Below are 27,787 nucleotides of genomic sequence, written 5' to 3'. Positions count from 1 at the left end.
GGATTTTGTTTTTTTTTTTTTTTGTTTTTTTCATCAACCTGCCAGTTGTCCTGATCGGGAATAGTGGTGTTATTCTTACTTATCTATATCTAAGGCTTTCTTATTGATATGCATTTATTGTATTGTTGTAGTGTATTTATTGTTTTCTCTTAACCATCAACCTAGAGACTGCAGATGAAAATTAGCCTGTATGGCTAAATCTGGCACATTTACATTTTGGACTTTGTCCTCGTGTTGATTAATGTGCGCTGTCCCTTTTAAATAAAGAAATAATAAAAAAAGAATTCTCAAGCAGGGAAAAGCAGGAAGTGCAAAAACAGGCTCAGCGTGGAGATATTTCGTAATGCAATATTTGTTCTTTTACTGATTTGGTGTTATTCCCTACAACGCAATATTAAGAAACTATTGAGCATATGACAAAATGTCATCTATACGATGTTGTAATTAGATTTTGAGAAGACGACGATGTGCTGCAAGTACGGTTCCGGCGGAGAGAACGTGCTTTTAAACCATTTAAGCGCGGTAAGACAAAAAAGAACGCTCTGTCTGTGAATGCACACACGGCTCGCAGAAAGACGCGCAACAGTATCGCGTGCACAGACAGCGCGCCAGAATTCTCTTTCGCGCTTGAACGAACAATAACACATGCACACCATTATGACAAAATGTCCGTTTTGTTAAGTATCCTCATAAGAGCAGTCAAATAAAAAGGCGCAGTTTTCTGCAGTTGGGTCGGTTCATGTTCACACCGTAAACGAACCGTACCAGAGTTCGTTTGGAACCGTACCGAGACCACCTCTTCAGCTGGGTCTCGGTTCGATTGTTTGGTCCGCACCCGAGTTCGATTGCTGTATTCACACCTGCCCAAAAGGTCCGCACCAAGGGGGGAAACGAACTTGAGTTCGATTCAATCGAACCAAACAAGGCAGGTGTGAATACACCCTAAGTCTACATAAAAGATCAGACGTATTTCAACAGTTTTTTCCCATGATATGTGCCCTTTAAAATTCAAAGCACCCATCCAACAGAAAAGGAAACGCCTCAATTCAGTGCCATAGGAAAACATTCAGAGGTGACTCAGATATTCAGAGACTTAAGCAAAAGAATCTGGGTCAGGTATTCATAAAGAAAATGAAGACGATTTTTGGATCTTCTAATTATTACATTATTATTAAATATTCATAATTATTATACAATTATTATAATATAAATATAATATTTTATTATTCATTTAACATATATATATATATATATATATATATATATATATATATATATATATATATATAAATAAATATATATATAAATATAAAATTGTATTATTATTTTAAAAAATAGTTAAATTAAAAAAATAATTATTATTAAATAGTAATTAATATATTATACTGAATTGAAGGGAATTGATTAATTTAATATTAATCATTATTGTTCAATGTATAATATAATATAATATAATATAATAACATAAATAGTATAATATAATATATAATATAATGCAAAACATTTCCTAAAAATTATGTCCTAATGCAGAAAAGCTTAAATGTCTTTTTTATGCTTCATTTTTAGGTTTCAATTTCTTCAAGTTAAATAAAAGTTATTATTTTTCAGAATGCAATATGACCTTGTTCTTGACAGCTTCTGTAAAATTCATACAAACCTTCCGTAGGTTGGTGCATTAAGTGAAAAAAGTACCAAGACAAAACAGACTAAATAAAAAAAGACAAAGTAATCATGCAGAATGAGGCATGAGTGCACACACTTGTTGATGTTGCTGCCTTCCTTGAGCCGCTCGCCTGCAGCGCCTGTCTTTGCAGCTCTCTCACTTCCTGCCAGGTCCACCAAACCCAGCTTACTCACCTTTTCCCCACTTGTCTGTAGACAGAGAGAGAGTACAAAAATAGAAGTGAGAAATGCTGTTCAAAATGTAATACTAGCAAGCATACTTACTGCGGAGTATACACCGCCTACTATTTTTTTATAGTATGTCACATGACCTCATTACATGTCTCTTTCCATGAATGGCGCCTACCGCCTAGTTATTCTGGAAATAAAAAGCAAACTAACGGTGGCGGGAACTAATAATTAAAGGAAAAAGCAACATAATAATCCCTCACTACTGAACATTTCCATGGTTGTCAAGCCTCTCTGTGCTTGTCCTTAGAAATCCAGGGAAATGGCTTCAAACGTTAAATTTGTGTATGAATGACCATGCTGGACAAATTCTGGTGAGCTGTCCTATATTACGAAGGAACAATGGCAAGAGAGGCTATGGCAGGCCATGGACAAGCATCCATTGTTCTCCTCTCTATTGCACAGCATTGGACGAGTATGTGGGGTGGAGTTCCTTTATATGGCCCAGCATCAGACCTTACTGTACACAATCCCCCTGTTTGAGCATCAGAGACGAGGTTTAATTGAGAGGAGACGCAAAGAGATGCGAGCGGGAGGCGAGAGGATATGGGAAGTTGTGAGGGGGGCTGGGAGCTGGACCGAGATTACAGTGCATTACAACAACAAAGAGAGTCCTTGTGTTGCAAAAGCTTCAGGCTCCAAATGCACATGGGCTGAGAATACAGAATCATATAGAGCCGGAGTTCATTCGTTAATCTTTAATCAACTAGCAGGCAAATTCTGTACTTTTGTAGCATTTTATTTTCTCCCCCTCAACAAGTTACTTTTTAATGACCCATTTTTTTTCCACCTTCTTGCTGACCTTTAGAATTAAAAGGCTGTTCTTGCAACTGTAACTTTAACACTTTATATATGTGAATGACCTCTGCAAGTTAACTCCTCAGAACACCTTAGCACTTGCATGGCAACACCCTGACAACCACCCAGACCACCCTAGCAACCATATAGCTATGCGTTTACCCCTCAGAACAACTTAAAAACAGAATAGCAACACACTGACAAACACCCAGAACACCTTAGCAACTGTTTAGCTATGAATTAACCACTCAGAACATCTTAGAAACTACATGGCAACATCCTGACAACAACCCAGAACACCTTAGCAACTGTTTAGCTACAGTATGAATTAAACACTCAGAACATCTTAGAAACTACGGAGCAGCACTGACAACAACCCAGAACACCTTAGCAACCGTGTATCTATGAATTAACCACTCAGAACATCTGAGAAACTACATGGCAACATCCTGACAACCACCCAGGACATTCTAGCAACCATACAGCTATGCATTAACCCCTCAGAACATCATAGCAACTGCAAAGCAATCCCCTAACAATCACCCATGCCCTAGTAACCACATAACCATGCATAACCCTTCAGAACACCTTAGAAACTACATGGCAGCACCCTAACAACCCCCCAGGATACTTTACCATACTTCTCAGAACACTTTAGAAACTGTATAGCAATGGCACCGCAACCATTCAGAACACTCTAGCAACATAATAGCTACAGGGTAGCAGAACACCTTACCAAACTCATGGCAACACTCAGACCACCCTAGCATCTACATTGCTTGCTACACATTAACCCCTTAGAATATATTAGCAACTGCATAGAAACACCCTGACAACCAACCAGAAAAACTCGGCAAACGCATAACTATGCACTAACTAGGGCTGGGTGATATATCGCATGACATTTTTAGGCGCATCTCGTCAGTAAAGCCAGTTCCTTGATTAGTAGTAAATCGCCATCACCTGCTTTCAGATGGAGGGGGATTCACTTAGCCTGGATGCCAGCCGAACTTAGCCCCGCCCACAAAATTTTTAGGTCGGGAAGTTCGGTCTGGACTCGATCCATTGAGGAGCTATTATGCCCGAACAAAAATTGTTCGGACCAATCAAATTGTCAGGGCGGGCTTTATACTATGATGGACAGATGAGCAACGGTAACGTAATCATCCACGTCATCAACGAGCGCTTGGGTTGAATTCGTTATGACTGCCGCTGGAGAATTGAGATTTCACAAGTTCACGCTTACAAATAAGTCAGATAGAATAAATGCATATTTGGCGTGCTGTCTGAGGAGAGGGCTCGGGCTCGGTATTCGTCCCGAACCCAAAGTAATCGCCGTGTATTCCTGGCTGTGGAAGAACAAGCCGAGAGTGAGTGGAGGGATGCTGAAAACTGTCAAGGAATGTTAGGTGAGTTGGCAGAGGGAATAAATATATGCTTCCTCTCATGCTGATAGTGTAGACCGATTGATTATTTGAATTTGCTCCTCCTGAACTTTGTTTATGAAACATCATGTGTAGATTCCACCATCGCGTCTGTTATAGAATATATCGACAGCGCATTAATTTGAAAAGAGGAACAGAGAACCGCCGCCGCGATCAAGGCATTTGTCGATCGGAAACATGAATGAAAAACATACGTCACTTACTCCGTTGCTCTGATTGGTTGTAGGTCTATCCAATTGAGTGCAGAGGCATTTTCTTTCCTAGTTTGGTTGAAACACGCCCCATAATCAAAGCTCAATGGACCAGTATCAGACTCACATTCTGACTAGAATCTGAGTATGACGACGTCAGGCTCGGATTCACTACAAAGAGCCGTAGTTAACTGACAAGCTGAGCCATATCGCATTAATATCGCGGAAGTATCGCCTGCGATAATTAATGCGATATGGCTCAGCTTGTCAGTTAACTACGGCTCTTTGTAGTGAATCCCCCTCCATCTGAAAGCAGGTGATGGCGATTTACTACTAATCAAGGAACCGGCTTTACTGACGAGATGCGCATAACAATGTCATGCGATATATCGCCCAGCCCTAGCACTAACCCGTCAGAACACCTTAGCAACTGCATAGCAACACAATGGAATAACTGCTAGCGTTGGATAGTGGCGAGTTTGCGCGGCCAAGCAAAGACAATGTAAAAATCTTTTTTTTTTAAGTTTTTTTCCATTATATGATTTAAACATATTTTAAACAAAAGAACATGGAAATCAGAGGTTATCCATTGCCCTTCCTTCTCCAGCAGTCGTGTATCCACACAGAGCTGTTTGCATGGGAAACCACAGCATGCAAAAGGAAGCACTGATGACTGCGCTGGAAAAATACACACATCATTACTTATCGACGGCTGAGCTGACAAACACACACATTCATAAGGGCTGGGCCTGGTGTGTGTACATGCAGGCTAATACTTTATCATTGCTCTGTTTTAGTGACAACATGCTAAGTTAAGATCTCTGCTGTCATCTTGAGTGCACCTGTTGAGTGACCAACGCAGTCCAGACTCTGATGAATTATAGATTAGGGACTGGACACGAGTCGAGTCAGGTGATCATGACATGCGCCACAAAAGAATAGCGCAGTGACACCAGGACAGTGCCAGAGGAGATCAGTTGACGTCTAAACTCAGATACTCTATAATTTATTCATCAATTTTCCTGCTATTTGCATGAGCTCTTCCCATGCTCACGATAAAGCCAAAAAGAGAAGGTTACCGTGGGCCAGAGTGCACTAAATAGTAAAGTTCACACAATTCACTTTTTATTTACTCGTTCCAAACCTATATGCTTTGATTGACAGTTATAGCCACAGAGATCTTTGAAGCTGAATCAATTAAATGACTTATGCAACATTATAAATAGGAAAAAACCTTTAATGATTTAAGTGAACGGAAGAAAAGCAAGGGCGGTGTCATATAAATCTAAAAGGGAAAATTGTAGACTGAACACTGGACTGTGCCAACACAGGTCCACATCAGCTGATAAAAGGTATTCAAATACATCCATCTATGAGATCATCAGGGCTGGACACAATGACTCATCTCTCAACCTTCCCCTTCCTGCAGTACTTGGCTTTATTCATGAGGACCTAGCAAGAACATTCAAGATCTGGGTTTTATCAGCAGACAGCACAAGCAGGACTATTACCAAATTAAATAAGACAATTAAAGAGGAAATAAGAGAGTTTGAGGACCGACTCTGATGCGTGCAACACAATGCTCCCAAACCCAGGCCACCCAGACCATTTATAATAAGGAGCTGCAAAACATGTAAATCAGAGATCATGATTGTAAAGTATAAAATATATTAACATTTGACCACCCACATTTACAGATCAATGTTTAGTCATTATTCAGAAACTTGACCCAGCCTGAAAAACAAACTATGCTGTTATGCAAAGCCAATCATAAAGGATGTAATTTGCATGCAAAAGTCTAAAAGGGTACAATAGCAAAAACTGATGGGGGGAAATTATCATGATTATGAGTTTTATGGTGCAAAAAAAACATTGACTAACATTACAAGTGGACGCTTGAAACTTGAGTTTGACCCATTTAAGTGATTTTCCACTTGTCTTATCTTGTATCTAAATCTTAATCTATGTAAATCAGTTTTGAGCTTCAGAACAGTGTGTTTAAGTGTGTTCTTACCCCTGAATGCAGGTCCTTCAGCGTGTGCGTGAGGATGATGTTGAAAACCGCATGGGAGCGACTGCTCTCCTCATTCATATTGGTGGCCGCCACAGTGCGGGATTTATTCCCCTCAGACATCAGGGACTCTATGTCCTTTGAGTTGGAAAAGGGACATGATTAGAATCTCAGATGTATTTTAAAGGTCAGAACAACTGCACACTTATGTACACAATTTTTTTTTTTTGTTCAAAGAAATAAAATGAGAAAAGAAAAGAAAAGCAGTAAAGATGTCCTGAATACAGCTTCTAAAAATAAGGCATGCACAATGCTAATGAAAAATGGTTACTGCAAAGTAACCTGTTTTTAGGTTTTGAAATGACTTCCACACTGGAATCTGTGGAATTCTACAGAATGGATTTAGGTTTGGAAGAATATGTTAATCCAAGATATTCAACACATTTAATCCAATTAAATCCAATTTACTTCAGTATAATTAATAAATTGACAGGCAAAGGATATACAAAAAAATATTTTGAACAACAACAAAAAAACCATTCATCAAATTCTGCAAAAATCTGTGGAAATTTTCTGCAAATTCTGTGCAGGCTTTTGAATGACTAAGATTTCCATAATACCAAAAACTTCAGCAGTGACACATGCAATCTCGTGAGCTGACTACAAATATTCCTAAAGCAGGATTTGCTCAGCATCAACTACAGACCCAAAGAGGGGATAAATTAACCACATGACTAACCGAATGACAGAATGTATTGTAAAAAAGAAACAGAAAAAAAGAGGTGAAAGGTTAATGATTGTGCGAAGTGCTTGTCATTCTCCCATTAAAGAAATCAAAGTTGTGTCACCTTGTAACTTTCAACCGCAAGTCTGGACAGACCATCAACATAAGGCCCCAAAACTTTATGTTCTCTCACTCTCAAGGCTTGTCGACTCCTGTAGGAACAAAGCAAACGGATATTGTGTAAGATCGACATTAACAGCAGAGTACAGCTCAGAGATTGAACATAAGACACAATAGGCTTCACCCTTTGGGGTCCAACAGGTCCCGGACTTTCTCGTTGTAGATTTCCATAAAAGAGACTTCTACGGTGAAGCTCTCTTCCTCTCGCTGGTGTTGTATGGTCCGGTCAAACAGAGAACTGCAGAGTCTGGGGATCAAACCAGGCTGGTCCACCGAACCCATCATGGTGTACGACTTTCCAGAGCCTGAGGGAAATGACATCACAGCAGACAAGAAATCATCTCATGCTACTTAATATAAATAATAATTACTTGAATATATTACAAAAAAGTAAACATTCAGCAATACAATAAGAACAAAGAAACTAATTACAAACAAAATGGACAAATCAATGCAACAGAACAAAAATACTAATTAAACAAACAGGGCTTTAAGTTTTTCAGGGAGATGTATTAGCAGTGGTTTTCAGATACTGCAGACGTCATAGTCTTCACTATATGCATTAAATATAGATTAATCCTTATTAAAGCTACAAAAGTTATTCATTCAAGAGCAGGAAGTGATTTTATCTTTGTCTTTGTTGTTTGATTAACATTAATGACACAGACTGAAGTGCTTCAGTAATATTGGGCTGCTGTCACTTTAATACTGAATGCATGGATTCAATATGGACTACTGGTTACACACACGTTTTCTTTCTCAACAGTTTACAACCGACTGCATTTACTAGGACACTCTATGTACAGGCTATTTGACTGTTCAGGAGCCAATCTGAAGCCCACAGTATACTTGGCTTATGCATGTTCTGCTCCGTCTCGGAGCGCACGTGCAGAAAGCCGCCTGGGAAACAGTATCTCTTTCGCAGCTTAATTTGCTTTTAATGACATTGTTTAATATCAGGAACGTCCTGCAGTTTAAGTTTGGCTTAGGGAGGATTGAAAGTGCACCGCTGAATCATTTTCATAATCGTTGGAAGACAAAATAGAAATAGAAAACCAATAACGATTAATCACACAGCCCTAGTTCAGGGTGCTTTGAAAACATGAGCAAAGGTCACTGTGTACAAAATATTACTCACCAGTCTGCCCATAAGCAAAAATACAGGCGTTGTAACCCTGAAAAGCATTGTGCAAAAGACTCTCCCCAAGGCACTGAAACACTACATCTTGACCTGTAAAAATATGATTGAATGACAATTAAGATGAAGTCTTTATGGGTGAATCTCACAAAACCTTAAAAGAACATATCAAAGTGATATTTCACCCTAAAATGACAATTAAGCTAAATTAAGGTCATGGTCCTAAAATAGGCTTGACTGAATTCTTCTGGATGATTCGTCATGTGAAGGAGATGATGTGTATGTGGAAAAGGGGGAAAACAGGAGAACGTAACGCATTTCAACAAATACTGTAAAAAAAAAAAAGTTACAGAATGTAAAACCTATAGATCCATTTGATAATGAGAACTGGGAGGTAAAATGAGCTTGTCATTAAATAATGTCACTAAAAATAGGATTCATGGTACATGGTTAAAATATTGCTAAAAGACAGTATAGCAACAAAATACATCTAACTGTCAACAAAACTTTGCTTAGCCTATATTTTACGCAGTTGCATAAAACAAATTGTCTTAAAGCAAAATCATTTTTAAGAATTAATTTTTGGAATCACTTTATCCCAAAGAAAAAGTACCAAACGTTGTCTGTAATTGTATTGTAAACTTCAAGGTGACACATTATAGATTTTCTGGAAAAACCTTGTTAGTACAGATGAGCTTGATGTGTAAACAAAACCTTATCTTCAGCAGCACCAGCACAAAAACCATCATAACAAGATGATACAGATGAGATGCTTGGTACTGAACCAAGAAATAAACAAAGTGGCTTCTTCAAGAAATGTTTGCAGAAACTGACCAGCAAACTTCTCTGTCTCAGACTCATCCATCGACCAAAAACAGTGGTCATAGGCGAAGGTCTTAAAAGAGAGAGAGAAATATGGTTTTGTTATGCTCATATCAAACTCAAACTCATATTTTCATGATGCACTCATGCTTCGTTTCAAAGTGAAATGAGTGCTGTACCTTTGGCTGACCCCTGCTGCAAGTTGATCCAAGGAGAGGGGGCATATGGGAAAAAGATGGAGAAATAGAGCTTGTTAAAAAATATCTAAAACAAACGTAGAAGAATACATATAGATTATAATAAAATTAGGGCTGTCAAACGATTAATCGCGATTAATCGCATCCAAAATAAAAGTTTGTGTTTACATAATATATGTGTGTGTATATGGAGTATAATTATTTTCTATATATAAATACACACACATGCATATATATTTAAGAAAAATGTGATATTTATATATAATATAAATTATATATAATATAAATTATATATAATATAAATTATATATAATATAAATTATATATAATATAAATATATATATACACAGTATATACATGCAAATATTTCTTAAATATATACATGCATGTGTGTGTATTTATATATAGAAAATAATTATACACCGTACACACACATATATTATGTAAAAAACTTTTATTTTGGATGCGATTAATCGCGATTAATCGTTTGACAGCCCTAAATAAAATATAAAATCAGAACATGTTTACTTTAATGAGATATCATGATGATACCAACACCATGTTGTACATATACCAGGATTCAGTACCATGGTATTTTTAGAAGTACACTGGAGTACTAATATGTATGTATGTATGTATGTATGTATGTATGTGTGTGTATATATATATATATATATATATATATATATATATATATATATATATATATATATATATATATATATATATATATATATATATATATATATATTTATTTATTTATTTTAGGGCTGCACAATATTGAAGAAAAATGCGATAACTCAATGCGATATTCGATTTGCGATTCGATAATGCTTAAAGTGTAAAATAACTTAAATTATCTTTAAAATGTAGTTAAAATTTGAAGAAAAACTCAACTTGAAAGTGAACAGCAGTGTTTTACTGTGGCATAAGAAGTGTTATTTTAACATCAGTGTGTAAACCACATGGTTTAGGGTTTCAGGAAGGCCTACATTAGGTTTAACAACAGAAACTGAATAAACAAATGTAAAAATAAAACAATGCTTAGTTTTCCCTGTATGAATGAAATATATACTGATTCTTATTTAAGCTACAAAAGTTTTTTAGCCAGGAGCAGTGAGTGATATACTCTTTGTCTTTTGCTCATGACCCCAGTTATTGGAAGCTGTTGCAATATGCATATAGCAATATATACATTTGCGATATTTCGATAATTTCAATATAATGCGCAGCCCTAATATATATATATGACCTTTAAATATCCCAGAAAAAAAAACACATTATCCAAATTCTAACACTAACTCACAGCTGACCAAAATAGCATGTCATCACCCTGAGCGCACTCAAATGGGAACTAGGAACTGCCGGCTCTGCACACAATCACACATCCTGAGCGAATCCATGTCATCAGTTGTACTTTGCTCAGTGGACCTGAACACAAACAGCCCGTCTCTCACTGAGAAAGCCTTGCCGTTTACAGGGTAAATATGCATTTGGAGCCCTGACTCAAATGTTGTGTTATCTGTAGAGGGCACCTCAATGGCTTTGCACGGCACTCTGTGAACACAATGACCTATATAAGCATTACTGACAGACTATGGGAGCATATTGAAGGATCCTAATCACTCACAGAAGACTGTGCCTTTCCAGGCCCAATTAATTCAATTCAATTCTGATGTTGTTCTCTGGGTAATGAAAAACCACTAATGCAAAATGCAAAGCTCTGTTCCAAACCATAATGGGCGGCCTAAACAATGAACAAAATTGAGGGAAACTTCAGTTTTAAATATAAACTAAATATACATTTCAGTAAAAAGGCAACTTCATGCTATTTTACCCAATATTTCTTTGTATCATGAGCTTTTAATAGCCATTAATAAATTATTATTTAAAATATACATTATTAATATAAAAATGTATTATAAATAAATAAATAAATAAATAAAATGATAATCAAAATTAGTGAAAAGTGGTCTGTGGAAAAACTACTTTGGAATACCATGCACTGATTAATCAATAATAAGCCAAGAAAAAAAAAAAAAAAAAGTGTATAAAAAGTAAATGGGGTCAATTTCAATTTCAAGCTGACTTTAAGAATCTCATAACTATTGGTCTCTTCTATGATGTGCAATTATTCCCTATTTGTTCATGCCCTCTGCACATATAACCGAATCTTCAACAATGGCGACCCTTTTTATAATCCCAATCTAGAAAATCTACACCCATGAGAGTTTATGGAAATCACCGAAGCGTGTACAGCCACACAGTGAGCAAACGAAAAAGCGAGGGATGGAAAGCTGGGAAAACAAAATATGCCTAGATTCAGTTCCAACGACCCCAGGCTCAGCTTGTCGTTTTAAATCAGGCCATGCCACACTTGTAGTATAAGTAATTGCACGATGACGTCCCCCCTGTCACACCACACTGAGAACTGGGGGAGATGTTGGCCCTTGAAGGATGCGTCAAGCTGAGCTTCATCTCAAGTTCCTGGAGGAGGGTTGAGCAAACGGGGTGGACAAACACACATGGCAGCTGTACATCTGTAACACTAAAAATAAGGTTTCTGAGTGACAGTCCCTCAGTTCTGATGTCGAAATAAAGATATGGATATTCTTAGAAAATTATCCTGTCTCCATGCTATCTGTTACCCAAAATCTTCCGTTGGAAGTCTTTCATCTATCACTGCAGGGCATAAACTGTGCTAACAGATTTTTCAGGGTATACAAATCAAATTTCAAGCATCGCAGGAACAAAATGCATGTTTTCCAAGACACCCAAAGGACAGATTACTAAATCTTGAGGAGATCTCCACCAAACCTCTACAGCCAAGAGTGCAGCCTGAGGTAGGTATGTGTGTAATCGTGAATGAGTTCAATGGGTTGTGTGCTACACCCAGACTGCTAACGCTCACAGCTCCCGCCGGTGGCACCTCCTTTCCCAAACAGCCGTTACAAGCCCTAGTGACTTTGACCTTGTACTATCTGGCATAGCCTATACTACCATACCTCTGCTCACATCTTATCATATCTGATTCGCCAACATGACAAATACAATGACATACAGGCGATGACAGAATGGACAAAGTACTGAAATTAATCATATTAATCACACTATCATCTTTAAATGATATTATCCGTCTTCATCATTCTGAGCACAATTGTATAGTTTTGAACATACAATGTTGATTAAATGCACTCTACTAAACGGTCTAGCCTACGCTTATTCACGTAGGGTTGGTAAATCATTTTTTGTGAATCGTTTGTTTGGTTGATTTGTGTGAATGAATAAGTTCAAATAAATAGTGATTGAAATTGAGTACCTGCATTGCCTTAAAAGGAACAAAATATTTAGTTAAATGCTGCTGTTCATCACTTGATTTGACTAATTTATATAAATTAAGGCGTTTTCTAGTTTAATTCAGTGTAAATTTGTGTGTACAATTTTATGCGGTCATTTGCTAGAAAAATACTGCTCTGATTGCAGAATATATTCTGACATATTAAAAATAACACCAAAATGTAAAAAAAAAAAAACTTTTTTTAAAATAAAATTAAAACATTTAAAAATGTTAAATAATGAAATCATTCCATCAAAAAAATAATTAAATCAAACAACATAATAAAAACTTTTTATATATATATTTTAACACAAACTGGTTGTTTAGGTATAAAATTGGTAGTAAATCTTGCTAGAAAAATAGTGCTCTGATTGCAGAATATAAAGCAAAATCAAAAATAAATTAAATTAAATCAATTAAAATAAAAAATAATATTAAATAATATATAAAAAACACAGATTAGATGTTTAGGTATAAGCTGGAGAAATTAAAATCGGTGCTTTGATAAAAGAGCAAAGTTAGATTCATGTTTTTGATTGTCCAATGACGGCAGCCATGACAACCCAATGACAACCTCAGGAAAGCTGGCAGCTGCTCCCAAGTTCCCAGTCTGGTTTCCAAACAGTGTTCAACTAAACCCACAATGCATCACTCTGTGTTTTCCTAACACGGCTGTCCTGTACATTTGCACCGACTGGAATCGCCCCTGAGCCAACTGTACAAATGAAAAATGCGTATGCTCGGCCTCCACGCCTGTGCCTGCTTTCTCTACAGGAGACAGAGGCATGTGGTTGTTATAACCCAAAAATGCCTTAGTGACAGGTGAGACCAATCGCTGAGAGATACCCAAGCTAGAACTGGGATCAGCGCTGTGGTGCAGTTAATCACACGAGTTCTCTCATGATGTCATCGAGTAGCCTCGCGAGTTATCCTGTACGTTGCTTTATGACATTGTTTTTGTCGGAGTGAGTCAGAGGCTTCCTGATATGAGGCAGCACTGACTGAGCAGAGTCCTCAGCTTCTGGGGAAGACACAAACTCTTACTTTCTTTAGCAATCGCACACACAAAAACATTCATTTAGAGAGTGACGGTTTGGCAGCGTGCAGCACAGACTCTGAGCTCGCATGAGACCCTTCCCCCAAACCACAACAAGTCTTGCAGTTAGGGCTGGGCGAGCATTAATAAAATTATATCTGAATATAAATACAGAACGTTTAAAGCAACAAGTACAGAAAAATGTTTAATGTTGAATACAAAAAAGTATGATTGTTTAACAGAAATAGATATTTTTCTACAGCAAGGATGCATTAAATATAGTTAACTTTCAAATTATTAGATAAAAATCTGTTTCAAACAAATGCTTTTCTATTCAAAGAATTCTGGGAAAAAATATTAAACAGCACATTGGTTTTTAACTGATAATAATAAGAAATGTTACTTAAGCAGCAAATTAGCATTAGAATGACTTCTGAAGGATCATGTGACACTAAAGACTGGAGTAATTACAAACATTTTAAAGCATGTAAAAATACCACACTCAGGCCCTGTTTACACCTGGTATTAAGACAAGTTTTGGTCAATCGGATCACAAGTAGACGAGGAAGAAACATCCTCGTTTACACCTGGTATTTTAATCTGTCTGTTTTGTCCACTTTCAACCACTTCTGTCCTGATTTCTTTGAGAGGAGGGTCTATAAGCGGGTAAACGTATCTGTGTTTTTCAGATGTTTCGATCTAATGGACAAAAAAGTTCGCACAATTTACATTTGAACGTGACCGGAGATGACGGAAAACCATACGGAGAGCAGCAGCTTTCGTTTCTGCTCTGATAGACCACTGAGGACCACGTCGAACACTGCGAGTGCTAGTTAGAAACAGGAAGGGTGAGAGAACATTGTGCTTGGTACGTTTTTTGTCTTCAAACCAAACTTGGATCATCCAGCCAACAAAATTTAAATCCCATCTGGCTAGCGCGCTTTTCATAATGTTTACGCATTGGCTCAGTAGCTGGAGAGTAGGCTTTTGTGGCTTTTCGAACACATTCGACTACATGATTGTTTACACTATGAAAGCATTTTTTTACACTATGAAAGCGTTTTTGACTACCTCTGGAATTGGTCGAAAATGGATAAGCTTAAAAACATTTTAGACTCTGTTTACTCCTGTATTTAGCATCATCCACTTAGTATGATCCAATCAACCAAAACACATCTTATTACCAGGTGTAAACAGGTCCACAGACTTCCCATGAACATCAAGTGAACGAATCACTTAATCAATTTCAACCAAATCACTGAAAGTGACAGTGAAAAGAACTGATTTACAGAAATTAATTTTATCAGCAATCTTGCTACGTACTGATATACGTAGGAGGGAACTAAACTAGCGGTGTGGTCTTCTGGGAACAACATAATCGCCAAATAAAAAGCACTTTAAAATCAATGCAATAATCACGATCTTGTTGAACTCTAAAAAATCTATAAAGAATAGATTACTGCATTTAAGTTTAGTAAATCTTTTCCCGTTGAAAGCATGAAATGATATGTCAAATGACTATAAGTGAATAATTAAATGTTTTCCACCCTTACAAAATATACAGTGGTTAAAAAATTAACTTTGTTTGCAACACATAACACCACATAATAACAACAAATTCACCACAAATGGTTACTACTTTTTTTATAGTTGCACTTTTATTATCCAAGGAACTGTCTATAGGGGAGGAGGCTGCAATGAAAGACTGTGTCAACAGTGTCGTCCCTTCCCCCACTCTCTCTGCATCACTCCATTGGCGCTGCAAACAATGAGGAAATCACCACTCTGCCTTGGTGCTATAATAGTATACAAATGAAACCGAGACCAAAGCACCACAAGCAGAAAATAAAAACCACATTGAAACCACTGGAGAGAAAACCCTCCATATACAGTCTAAGAAGTGGTGTTCGATTTGCAGACTAACAAACAAGCCACTGGCCTCGATCTGTCTTCAAATGGCATCAAACACACATTTAATTCCGCCGCATTCAATCAGGCATTCATGCAAACTCAGGGTGCATTCCAGAAACATGCTTGCGATTCCATTTCGTGCAACTTAATGGATTCACTCATTGCCTCATCGGACTATCTCAATATTCCTAATAGGCCCGAATTCTTCAGGAAAGCATTTCCTACGGAGAACCGTTTAAATCTCTCCTTCAAGAGTGTATCGACCACTCCGAAGTAAAGTGTCGACGCAAGGCCAGGACTGTAAATCCCCATGTCTTTGTCTGCATTCTTGAAGGGGCTCAAGTCTGAGAACAAGGGGGAGGAAGGAATGAACCTCGATTATGGTCCACTGCAGCCTTCTCATGGGATAGTGACGTACGCTACGGTGACAGCTGTCAGTGCGAGTATGCCAGAGACCGAGGGTTCTGCCAAACACAGTCTAACACCTCATGGCCGGCGTTTGCATGACAGGCTAGTCAGAAAGACAAACTGAATGTGCACCCAGAAACACATGAACTGCCCTTCAGCTCTCGAGGTCTGAGATCGAGTCATTTAAAAAATGTGCTTCCGCTTCAGTTGCTTGCAAATACGCAGCCCGTGACTAGGAAAGATGATGTTCTGTACTTTTGACCTAAATTATGATCCACTAGATTTTTCTTAATAAATGTGTGCGCATCGACAGACTTGGCCTCATGGATGCACTTGAGCAGGCCGAAAGCAACACAATGCACTCCAAGCCATGTTTTACACATGACACAGAGATGATTATTGAAGCTGCACAACTGTGAATGAATGTCCTGGTAATTAAAATAAGAAAAGTGTAATGAAAAGTACAAGGTGCACAATTAAACTTAATAGCAATGCTCATGAACATGTGATGCTTATCCAGTCATTCATTTGCTGAAATGCAGAGGTTGGTAAGTAGGCACTAGTTATTGTAAGATTACGATGCCGACGCTGCTGGTTGGTGGGTGGTTCGGTGGTATTAAAGATGTTGTTTTAGGAGGCTCTTATCGCATATAGATGCCTTAATATTGTGCATTAAAAAACTAAAACAGAAACGTTCTGTTAAATGTTAAAATAGCATTCAGATGAGCATTCATGACATTTATGATTTAGACCAGGGATGGGCAACTTTGGACCTGGAGGGTCACTGTCCTATATGGAAGTTTGGGTTGCTTAAAAGCAACAAAGCGCACCAACTGTTGCGCTTGCATCTTTTGTAGTATCTCCTGCATGACGCAACGTTCTAAAAAGGCGGTGCTCAAGTTAAAAGAAGTTCAACTTTAAAAAAAAAACACGTCAAGAGCTTGTCTTTTTTTGTTCCACTGACCTTCATTTCGCTTTAACCACAAAAATTTGTTCTGTTTGAACCAGCCCTTAAACAGTGCGTCCGTCTAGTGCACGTTTACAAAGAAAAACTAAACAAAATATGTCAATGATCAGTTCCAACCAAGGCAGGAAACGCAACAAACCTTTTCCATCACCAGAAAAGGTACCATCCCAGCGACAACACTGCGAGTACGAAAATCCAGTCCCATGCGTCAATCTGTGTAGCACAATGACTGGTTTAGTTAACATTTTTGAACTTTATTTGATCTAATAGTGATTTTTTTTGTATAGGTTGTCCCTCTTCAAATAAGTGAGATATGTGCTGCAACAATTTTTTCCTAACTTCTATTGTTTTAAGGCAGAAAAAGCATGTTTGTACAGTTAAAAAAAAAATGTTATTAAACTAGATTCTAAAGAAGTGGTACTCAACCTTTTTTGGGCCAGCGCCCCCTATCCAATATCCAGGTCCCTGAACGCCCCCCACCCCCCAAACTAATGAGCGAGCAGGAATGAGTGAGAGTTAACAGATGAAATGAGTGCAAAATTGTCTTTTATTAATACAACTGAACTATACTCCACAGTGATTCATTCAAAAAACAAGATATAAACTGCATTGGTGTAGCAATACCAGTGTTTCTCGCAGGAGTTTTGGTAAATCAGTGGTGGGTGGACCTCGGGCCTTCTAGGGGGTTTCGGGGGCATGCCGATTAGATGAATGTGATCATTTATTTTTGGGCCTGAAATCACTGATACAACCTTTAAATCAAGCATTACAATAGTCATTATTTTGTTTTTCTTCGTTTCTGATGTCGCAATACATCATACTTTAATAAAATCATGCAACATACTCTACCTTGTCTGTGGACATCGTTCATTCCAAAGCCGGTGCTGGATAAACAGCGAACGTGCATGCGACAGTAGGCTGCGGTATGCTAAATTATTTAAGACAGCGGTAATGGACAATTCCGGTTCCAACCTGTAGGCGGACCGAAGAGGAAAAGTTCTTTGGTGTTGCTTTAAAGGGACACTTCACCCATTTGCATTAAGCTTTGCATTGTTAGAAACCCAGTCATACTATTGAATGGTCATGCAAAATTTTTTCATTTTCCCCCGAGACGAGAGAAATCTGTATTTACCTCTTTAGACTTCCTCCTACAATGACGCAAAAATCGTCATTTTGCGTCATTGTAGGAGGAAGTGTAAGAGGGGGGGATTTCTGTTAAGACTACAAGCACTAGATCCACCCTTTCAAACCTGCCCATAGGGGGTTGGACCTAATGCGCTAACAGACCTATCACAGATCAGTGCGAGTGCGTTTGATTTCAACGGCAGAAACCTGCAGAAAACAGGGACGAAGAAAGCTGAGTAGTAGTTACCATACTCTTTTTCCCGGACATGTCCGGCCGTCGAGATCGACAAAAATGTCCGGGATTCAGCTTTTGCTTTCTGCGGTCGCCATCCATTGTTTACATGCTCACCTTTTGTTTCAATCTAACTGAATTCACCCCGATTGGTGAATCTGAATGTAATGTTTACATGAATGCTAAACAAGTGATCGGTTGATTTGCGTTTTAACATTGCTAAGAAAATACCCGCACCTCCGTGAGAGATAGCCCATGAGACCGGTGCATCTCACAGGCGCGCTCATCAGTAATCACAGTAATACAGGGAGCAGGACGAGGCTAGCGCCGCGGGAGAAAGACGCGAGGCCGGTGGCGTGATCGGTTGAAAGACGCGAGGCCGGTGGCGTGATCGGTTGATGTGTGTTTTACCATTGCTAAGAAAATACCTGCTCCTCCGTGCGAGATACGAGAACAGTGCCTCACAGGTGTCGGTCGTCAGTAATCACGCCACCGGCCTCGCGCCGTTCTCCCGCGCCCCTCAGCCTCGTCCTGCTCGCCACAGTAAACATGATGAATGGCGACTGTAGAACGCAAAAGCCGAATCCCGGACATTTTGGGCAAACTCGTCACGGAGACTCACTCGTAGCCTAGCCTTGCCTTGATGTTTTTGTTTTCAACTGCGCTCTCTAACCGGTAGGCGTGGCTTGGGAGTGGCCTTGTAGGGCAGCGAAAGCAAGTGCATTCTGGGAGTTGTTGTCTTTCATCCACATAAGCCAAAAATACATTTTCTGGCTTTTCTCAGTCTAGAAAGCTCCAAATTCAAAAATAATTTCACATTTCTTCTACATAAATGACCCACTTTCAATACACATTCATGTCTCCACGGGTGAAATGACCCTTTAAGAGGGTATGAACGATTGTTTTCCATATCCATTTTCTTGAAAGGGGCTTGACTTGTCAAACAGTGGTGGATTTTTCTGGACCTCGGTGATTAACTTTCTTTAATATTGAGAAAGATTTTTAGAAATATATCTTTATCGTTATCTTTATCTAATAGTCCTTGGTGTGAACAGGCCTTAATATCGATCAGTATGGGAAAAAATATTGTGATCATATTTCTTGCCATACAGCCCAGCCCTATCCTCAACACACCTGAACTCATTCTGACTATTGTGTGTCTCACTGCTTTCCTGCAAGCCCAAAACACGCCCTGTCTGCAGTTCAGGTGGGATGGTCATAGTCTTGATGTGCCAGCAACTCCTTAACTTAACAAAAGAACATTTCTGTGATAATAGAGATTAAAAAAAAATCTACCATACCCATTTCAGAAAAGGGCACAGCTGTAAAATGCTAAAATAGCAGGGAGTGACAAGCAATTATTTGTCTCTTATATTACAGTACTTGAAATAGATTTTTTTCTATCATAACTCATAAAGATAGTCATACATTGATATGTCAGGCATAAAGCTTCTGGTAAAGATACTTTTCTAAAGCTCATTGCTCATGTTCATTCCATCCAAAACACCCCTAGGAGCTGCTTGCAAACATAAAACCTTTCAAATGTCATTTCATTAAAGCAAAATGGACAGGCACTAAGATTCATTCATCCTGAGTACGTGATGCCATCGGACATGCTGAGAGCGGTACGACCACACAAAGGATTGAAAGAGGAGTATACACTGACATATAAACACGCCATGTGTAGCCATCATCAAAAGATTGTCTGGAATGTGTTGTAGAGCCTGACAGATCATAATTAATATGAAATGCCAGCAATAATCTGCATAAGTAAAGCTATTTTGGTCATGTGAACCTTGCCATTTGAGGCATCTGCATCGCAGGGGCCATTATCAGGCCCGGCGATTCAGCGCGGCACGACACATGAACTCAGCACTGCAATTAAACTGTCTGTTGTTCGAAGGCAGCAGGCGGCTCGACCATTCACTTCCAAGTTTAAAACCTGTTCAACCTCTGTCTTTGTTTGCACTTCACGACAGGAGAAAAGCAGCAAAAAAATAATAATTGTGCTCTCTTGTGTACCCGCCATAAAAGTCAGAGGAAATGTTTATGGCTGACAGATGCTAAAGCTAGCTTGTATTTTCCCCTTTTTTCAGACACAAGAGCTCCTCAGCTATGGATGACCTAGGGTTAACCCTCCTTCTGCGTTTCCGTGACAACGGAGGGCAGAGAAAAAGAGAGGAAGTCAGATGGAGGAGAGTTATGCCCCGACACACGGCAGGACGGAGCGAACAGCAGGCTTCGTTAAAGAGAACCGCACGTCCACATTCCTGTTCTCCCTCAGCCCCCATCGTACGAGCCGACCAACCGAAAACCAACAAGAATACATGCGATCTGATCTCAAAGACCCTGCTCTCAGCCATCTTATGAAGGGTCCAAAATATGTAATATCCAATTAAAATAATCTAAACGACTGAAAGATTATGCATTCATAACCTTGTAAACAGTATATGCTATATTTTTATCATATGAGAAATAAAACATGGATGTTTAATTCCTCAAATGATTAAATTCTTCATAATCTTGGAGACTAAAAATGGTTAATCCAAAATTGAGTATCCCAATTTCAGTTTAATGTGTTAAACTTAATCCGATCAAATGAGTCAAGAAAAGGATGTTGGAAGGCCAAGTCATGCGAAAAGCATTGTGGGATACAGTTACCATAGTCATATGCAAATATAGTAGGACATTGGGTATTGTATTCATACAGAAAATCTGCATACTATATACTCCATAAATTGTAAGTAGTATGTTAGTAAGCTATTCTGAACAAAGCTACAATGTCAGAAAATCTACTAGTTTGAAGTCAGCAAGATTTCTAGGCTAAATGTGTTTGAAAAGTTTTCACACTGGGCAAGCTTGCTGCGTTCCGAGTCTGAATGTGATTCACCAAGGCTGTATTTCTTTGATCAAAAATACAGTAAAAGCAGTAATAATGTATTACAGAAATATAACAATTTAAAGTGCCCCTATTATGCTTATGTAATATAGCGGTTTATGAATGCAAAAGGTCTACGAAGTTTTAAAGATCAAAGTTCACGACAAAGTTATTGTCTCCTAAAAGAAAGAATCAATTTTGAACTGCCGAAACGAGTCCTCAGTAATTCCAGTCTCACTTTCTGTTACATACTATCTAACAATACAACAAATTTGCATAATGCCAGCCTACAGTTTTTAATGGCTGCCCGTAAACAACATCTTTGACCTACCCTCAAACACTGAGACCGGAAGAGTTTGGTTTGTGTTGCTGACATGTCAAGAAGACACTGTTTTCAGTGGTGCGATTCCACTTTTCATCTGTTCATATATCACTAAGCACTGAGGAAGTCTCTGGAGATGAAATTCAGGTATGGTAGTAGGCGTTTCATTTCTGACACGCACTGTAAGCGGTAGACCAATCACAACAGATCACTGGACCAATCAGAGCAGAATAGGCTCACAGAAAGGAGGGGTTGATGTGACTGAATCTGGTAATAAAGGTCAAAAGTGTTTTTTGACCTTGGATGCATGAAAATCTATTGTAGGAGACCTCCAAAACAAAATTAGGAACCTTTAAAATAGCGCAATAGAACAAATAACTGTTTTCTATTTTAAAATTCCAGCATCATTACTCTAGTCTTCAGTGTCACATGATCCTCCAGAAATAATTCTAATACGCTGATGTGGTGATCAAGAAACATTTATTATTATTATCATCATCTGGGCTGCCCCCAAATAGTTGAATAAACGTTAGTCGACGAAAAGAGGCTTAGGTAAAATTTTAACTTGGTCAGTCACAGAAAAAAACCTCCACAGGAAGCGGAGAAGTCCACAGTCGTGGTGGCAGACCGTTAACAGCTGGTCCTTGTTTTAATGTCGGGCAGGAAATCCAAACGTTCACCTATCATTCATCGACCTCAAATATGGCTTATCATTTAAAACATGCAAGTAGTAGCCACTTTACATGGGCGCTCGCTTTAATTTTAAAAGTGTGCCCTATTATTAGGTGCATATCCAAGTGTTTGTGCTAAAGTATCTAAAGTATTAGCGCGCTTACTGAATGACATGGAGGCACTGTCATTTACAGATAAGAAACTGTAAAGGGTCTACTTTTATTTGTGTACACTCACCGACATAAGAATCGAAAACAAATACTCTCTGATAATGTAATCCATACGAAAGGTGCATTTCTTTCTAAAGGCGTGTCCACTACACTGCGGAGATAGCGAGTCAGCGTTGTCAACTTCATCTTTGCAGCTGACACTGATTCAGAAAACACTAGTTAATTAATAAATAACTAAAATATCTCTTTGCTGTTTTTCCCGACACATTCAAAATCATTCATTTTGCCGGTGCTTTGCGGCAAGCTTTATGTGCGTGCTTGAGTGTGGAATAGGCTATATAACTGTAGTAGTGTATGTCAGACTTTCAAATTCAACTTACCTGGAATCTTTTCCCAGGTTTGCCGGGTACAGAAATGTTTGATTCCCCTCCATTTCCACAACACATTTTGTGTTCAGATCCTTTTCTGTTGGGATAAAAAACACAGGCAGTTTACGGACCACAACTATGAAACAAACAAATATTTAAGTGCTTGTTGTACTTTATCATCTCAAAAGATTCAGGTTGTTGGAATATTAAAAAGGATCCAAAGCCACTGTCGCTCTAATCACATTTGTCCTATCTCTGCCCTTAGATGAGTCTAATAAGACAATCTTATGACCTTTTGAGTTCCCAGCCATCCTGATTATGCAGAACAAAGAGTTGAAATCAATAGCAGGGGATTCACAGCTTGAGACCAGCATTCTGATACTGAGTTTTCTTGATATGACCCATCACTATTCTAACAGCTATGGAAAGAGTTCAGGGCATACAAGTTTTACAGACTCATGCCCTCAGATATTAAAGGCCATTTCAGGACAATCAAATAATAATCTCCCTTGACAGGCTGTTAACTACATTAGCAAACATCTGTGAAACAGAAGCTATGATTCTACACATGCTAGATGCCATAGAGGAATCTTATTAATAGCATTTTATCAATGTTTTTTTCAAGCTTGAACCAAACAGTTCCAAATCTGGATTTATCCTAAACTGAAATGACTTCACTGTGAAAATGCAGTAAACTCAACAATGACCCATTTTCATCAGCAATACAAAATCAAACAGCAACTACTATGGAGTCAAATGATATATTTCTTGAGTATAATTTACAGTAAACCATAAGATAGTCAATAAGGTTATTGATCCCAGGAGGGATACTGTATACTTAAATCAGATAAAGTATGATGGCAGGTACAGACCCAAAAAAAAATATATGATTACAGTAAAAAAAAAAAAAAAACCTATTACAATTCATTTGAATACTAATTCTGATTTTGAATCTGCATTCTAGATTCATATCTCAGACTCCACAGATCTCACATGCTAAAATAATTAAAATTAAAATTAATATTTCATGTCAAATTATTCATCTATTTAGAAAGTAGCCATGTATTAAGTGGGATAATGTATGATCACCATGTTTATTTTGTAACACGGACCAGGTGACCAGAAAATATGGCATTCTATATTGTCAATAATTCCATTTGAAACATTGGAAAAATATGATTTAATTTATGAAAAAAATGACTTTGAATAGGGAAGTTGAATAGTTGGCAAACAATTGTAATAAATAAGTATACAATATTTACATATGTAAATAAATAATGAATAATAATAATAAATAGAATGACAAAAAAATAGCATGAAAATTGAAGATGGAAATCAAAACATTAAAGATAAAGAAAACACATAAAACATGACTAAAAGATGTAGTAAAAACACAGCATTAGCTGTGCAGCTCAAATGACACTTCCATGAACTGGCAAGAAACTCTCTCTCGCTGGCCATGTGCCATCGGGTCACCCTTAATGTTGAGCCCTGGGATTGGCTCAGGTCTCACTCTCAGCTTGGCCAGAGGGACAGGGAGAAAAACATGCAACAGCATTCCCTCAAACACTATCTCAGCAGCAGACTGTTGGTAAAAAGGCTTTCTGTCCAATAAATGGACACCAAATAAAGTTTTGTAGTTCAGTCAGCTGAAAGTTTATGATGCACAGACTAATGACAAACACAAGGCATGGCCTAATAGCAACACACCCAATAAGACTCAGGCTAAAGCATGTCTGAAACCAAACTCTCCTGCTGACAACAACAAGGAAGTGGAAAGCATCTGCAGCTGACTCAGAAATCCTTGGAAAGGATGCACTCCGAAGCCACACTAGCTGTAACAACTTCCTGTTAAAGCAGGAAACAACTGGTTTCCTCCCAGCATTGGTGGCAAATGTCCAGTAAGGATCCCCATCTGGATTTACCACATCTAGTAGCCATTCCAAAAATCTGAATTTCCTGCATTATGTCACTCAGGTGCCAGAGATAAGCACATGTAATATGTTGGCAACAGCACGAACTGGAAAGATTGACAAAATCCTGAACACAATAACACAAAGTCCAGCAAATATTTATCATCTACAGTAAACAAAGGCAGCGACAATGCCCCGAAGCACATTTCCATAATTATTTGCTTCAGTTTATGGAAGTAAAACTATTAACAATGCATGGTTCAGTTAGTAACATGAAACTGTAACTGCATGCAAGAAGGGAGTAAGGTGAGGTGGACTCAACTAATGTGGGGAAATGGTAAAACATTAACTAGTTAAACCTCCACATCCCTTTATCCACCTAAAAGGTTTTGTGAAGTTCTCTTTATTCTTACGACTGAATATGAACATTTTCGTAGAAGGACCCAAACTCATTTGGCCATGGGAACCTGCTCGGTTATGCAACGTTGGCAAATAGTCCATTCAAACTCCCTTCCTGCCTTTGTCCAAAATAGAGAGAGAAAGAAAGAGAGAGTGCAAGTAAAACAGAAAGTTAAGTGTCATTTAGTCTTTCAAATACAAGGTCTAAATGTCATATGACACAGGACAGAAACAAAGTCTGAAAAATCTTTGCATTTGGAATTTTACAATAATGAGGGTCCTTTAACAGTTCCAACATTACAAACGAAGACTGGGAATTGTTCAAAAGGATATTTATGAGTCGGAAAGCTCACACAGGCTGTCAGCCCATGATCAGTGCTCGAGTCTTGTGACTGAATATTACGCTCCAGCGGGACACGTGACTACATCACTACAATGTAGCAAATATTTCACGCTTAGATGGATTTACCAAGACACATGTTCTCCCACGGCTTTAATGTCAGCCGTTCATGTGAGAGACATGCATGAAAGTAATCATGCAAATAATCTTAAAGAAGAAAAAGTGAAAAGAAAAAAAGCATGTATGACACTCAGATAAAAAGATGGATGGGGAGAGAGACAATGTTTTATCATATTTACAGACTTCCCACTGTCATAGAAAACCTGGAAACGGGTAGTCGACATTAAAATTCAAGCGGTGTTATAATTTTAAACAATTCTTCTATAATTGTCATCTAATATGTAATTACATGTATTCATATTTTGCACTTTTAAAAATACACTTGTCACATTGTCACCCATTTAAAATAAACAATTAAAGAAAGAATTTGATTAAAATGGCAAAAAAAACAACCTAATATTACATGTCATCTGACCTAAATATAAAGAAAGTTTAGAAAATGTGAGGATAGATAGATAGATAGATAGATAGATAGATAGATAGATAGATAGATAGATAGATAGATAGATAGATAGATAGATAGAATTCCATCACATTTCCAATGAACTCAATACGGTCATGTGATGTGACCCAACACAAAAACATAAGTACTGAGCCATATATAGTAGTAGAATACAGCTGGCATTGCTCTATCAGATATACTTTCTTAGAACTTTGTGAAAACCCATTACTGACCACAAAATGAAAAGGTCGTGTCACAAAACCTATTGAGCTGACTAACTAGACAGCATTTTGGAGGCACCACAGGAACGATTCGACAGTCTAGGAAAGCGCTACACTAGGATTTGAAAGTCAGCTTGTCTGTGTGTTGTGATATATCAAGTGACAGAGCTGAAACTCAACTCACCTCTCCGGTTCATGGGCCGGACCCGAACCGCCACCTTCACATTGGAGTTGTTCAAATTAGAGTCGCCCATGTTGTATGTCGATATATCCACGAGAAGACGTGCTATAAAACGACCGAAAAGCTTCCAGACAGCCTCGAGTTCATAAAATAAAACTCATCTAGATATGCCTGTCACCGGAGTCCCGGATAATTCGTGATATCTGAAGCTTGTCGTGTCCAAAAACGGTCAGCATCGTCCTTAATGGGTTGCTTTTCTGCGTTTTGAACGGCACAGTAAAAACATTGTCGTTTTAATAATGTAAGAGAAAAGTTTAGTGGAATGTCTTGACAGCTGGAGCTTTAGTTGGATCAGAAACAGAGTCGAGAGCAAAGCCAACTCCCTCCTGGATTCCTGTCACATACACACTGGGTCAAACTGCAAATGTCAAGACTTTTGTCCAGCAGGAAACCAAGCAACTAATAAGTAAGCAGGGTTTAAATAATTCATGCCTGGCTGTGACAGTCTAACTACCACATTTTGCTTTAATATGGACGTTTAAAAAAAAACATTGCATTTTAAAAAAACAAACAAAAGCAAATAAATAATATATCCCTGAACTATTTAAATGGTGGTTTAAACTGGACTAACGTTACATGCAGATATGTAACGTTACAATGTCTATCCAATAATATTAAACAAATAAGATAATATTTGCAATAGGCCTACACAGGACTATTAGACTAATGTTAGACTGTCAAATGCTGATTTGTCAATGCAGCACTTTTACATAATGGCAAACAAACCAGTTTAAGATAGAAAAAGACTGAATGTAAATGTCAACCACAGTAAAAATCCCAATCTGGCAGTTATTTCCGAAATCTGATCGTAAATTGTTGATTAAATGGTAGGAGATCCCAAAGTATCTGATGCGGTTTTGTTGAATTTTGGTTTCTTTTCAAGCTGGATCCAACTTCATTAAAACAATGGTGTTGCTCTACATTCCCATCCAGCTCGGTAAATCTTCAGGGTTAATATCCAATATCACGGAGACAAGACACGCGTATTTTATAGAATTAGCAAACCCGAGAAAATGAAGACTGAACTGATTTAAAGACTCCAGCGTGGATGTCACGGGCGTAATAAGGAGCCGCTTTATTTCATGGCTGAGAGCAGCATGAAGCCAGTGATGTTAACGGTGATCTATGACGCCCAGCGGAAGTTCGTCTTTTAAAGTAAAAGTCCCTAAAATAACAACAAAATAATATATATATATTCATACATCCACCAATAATTATAATAATAATTAACAATTATTAATAAAAAAATCAACAGTCCTATAATAATT

The 27,787-nt window shown here is 38.1% G+C and overlaps 1 protein-coding gene across 4 annotated transcripts in view; it reads right to left on the bottom strand.

Moving 5' to 3' along the window:
* Window positions 1-27,620, bottom strand: part of kif13ba (kinesin family member 13Ba) — a 49,986-nt gene extending 22,366 nt beyond the window's left edge. For 2 of the 4 annotated variants that reach the window (XM_079853040.1, XM_079853041.1), the window contains exons 1-9: window positions 26,463-27,620; window positions 22,856-22,940; window positions 9,400-9,415; window positions 9,233-9,293; window positions 8,399-8,491; window positions 7,385-7,565; window positions 7,205-7,292; window positions 6,360-6,494; window positions 1,760-1,872 (exon numbers count right to left, since the gene is read on the bottom strand). In XM_079853040.1, the coding sequence (XP_079709166.1) occupies window positions 1,760-1,872; window positions 6,360-6,494; window positions 7,205-7,292; window positions 7,385-7,565; window positions 8,399-8,491; window positions 9,233-9,293; window positions 9,400-9,415; window positions 22,856-22,940; window positions 26,463-26,532 (842 nt within the window). In that variant the 5' untranslated portion in view covers window positions 26,533-27,620. The remainder of the gene's footprint in view (window positions 1-1,759; window positions 1,873-6,359; window positions 6,495-7,204; window positions 7,293-7,384; window positions 7,566-8,398; window positions 8,492-9,232; window positions 9,294-9,399; window positions 9,416-22,855; window positions 22,941-26,462) is intronic. The other 2 variants (XM_079853042.1, XM_079853043.1) reach the window with 1 other exon arrangement.
* Between the last annotated feature and the right edge of the window lie 167 nt (window positions 27,621-27,787).

This window comes from Squalius cephalus (genome assembly GCF_949319135.1).
Source record: "Squalius cephalus genome assembly, chromosome: 20".
NCBI classification, from domain to species: Eukaryota; Metazoa; Chordata; class Actinopteri; order Cypriniformes; family Leuciscidae; genus Squalius; species Squalius cephalus.
This window is presented reverse-complemented; position numbering and strand designations above follow the sequence as displayed.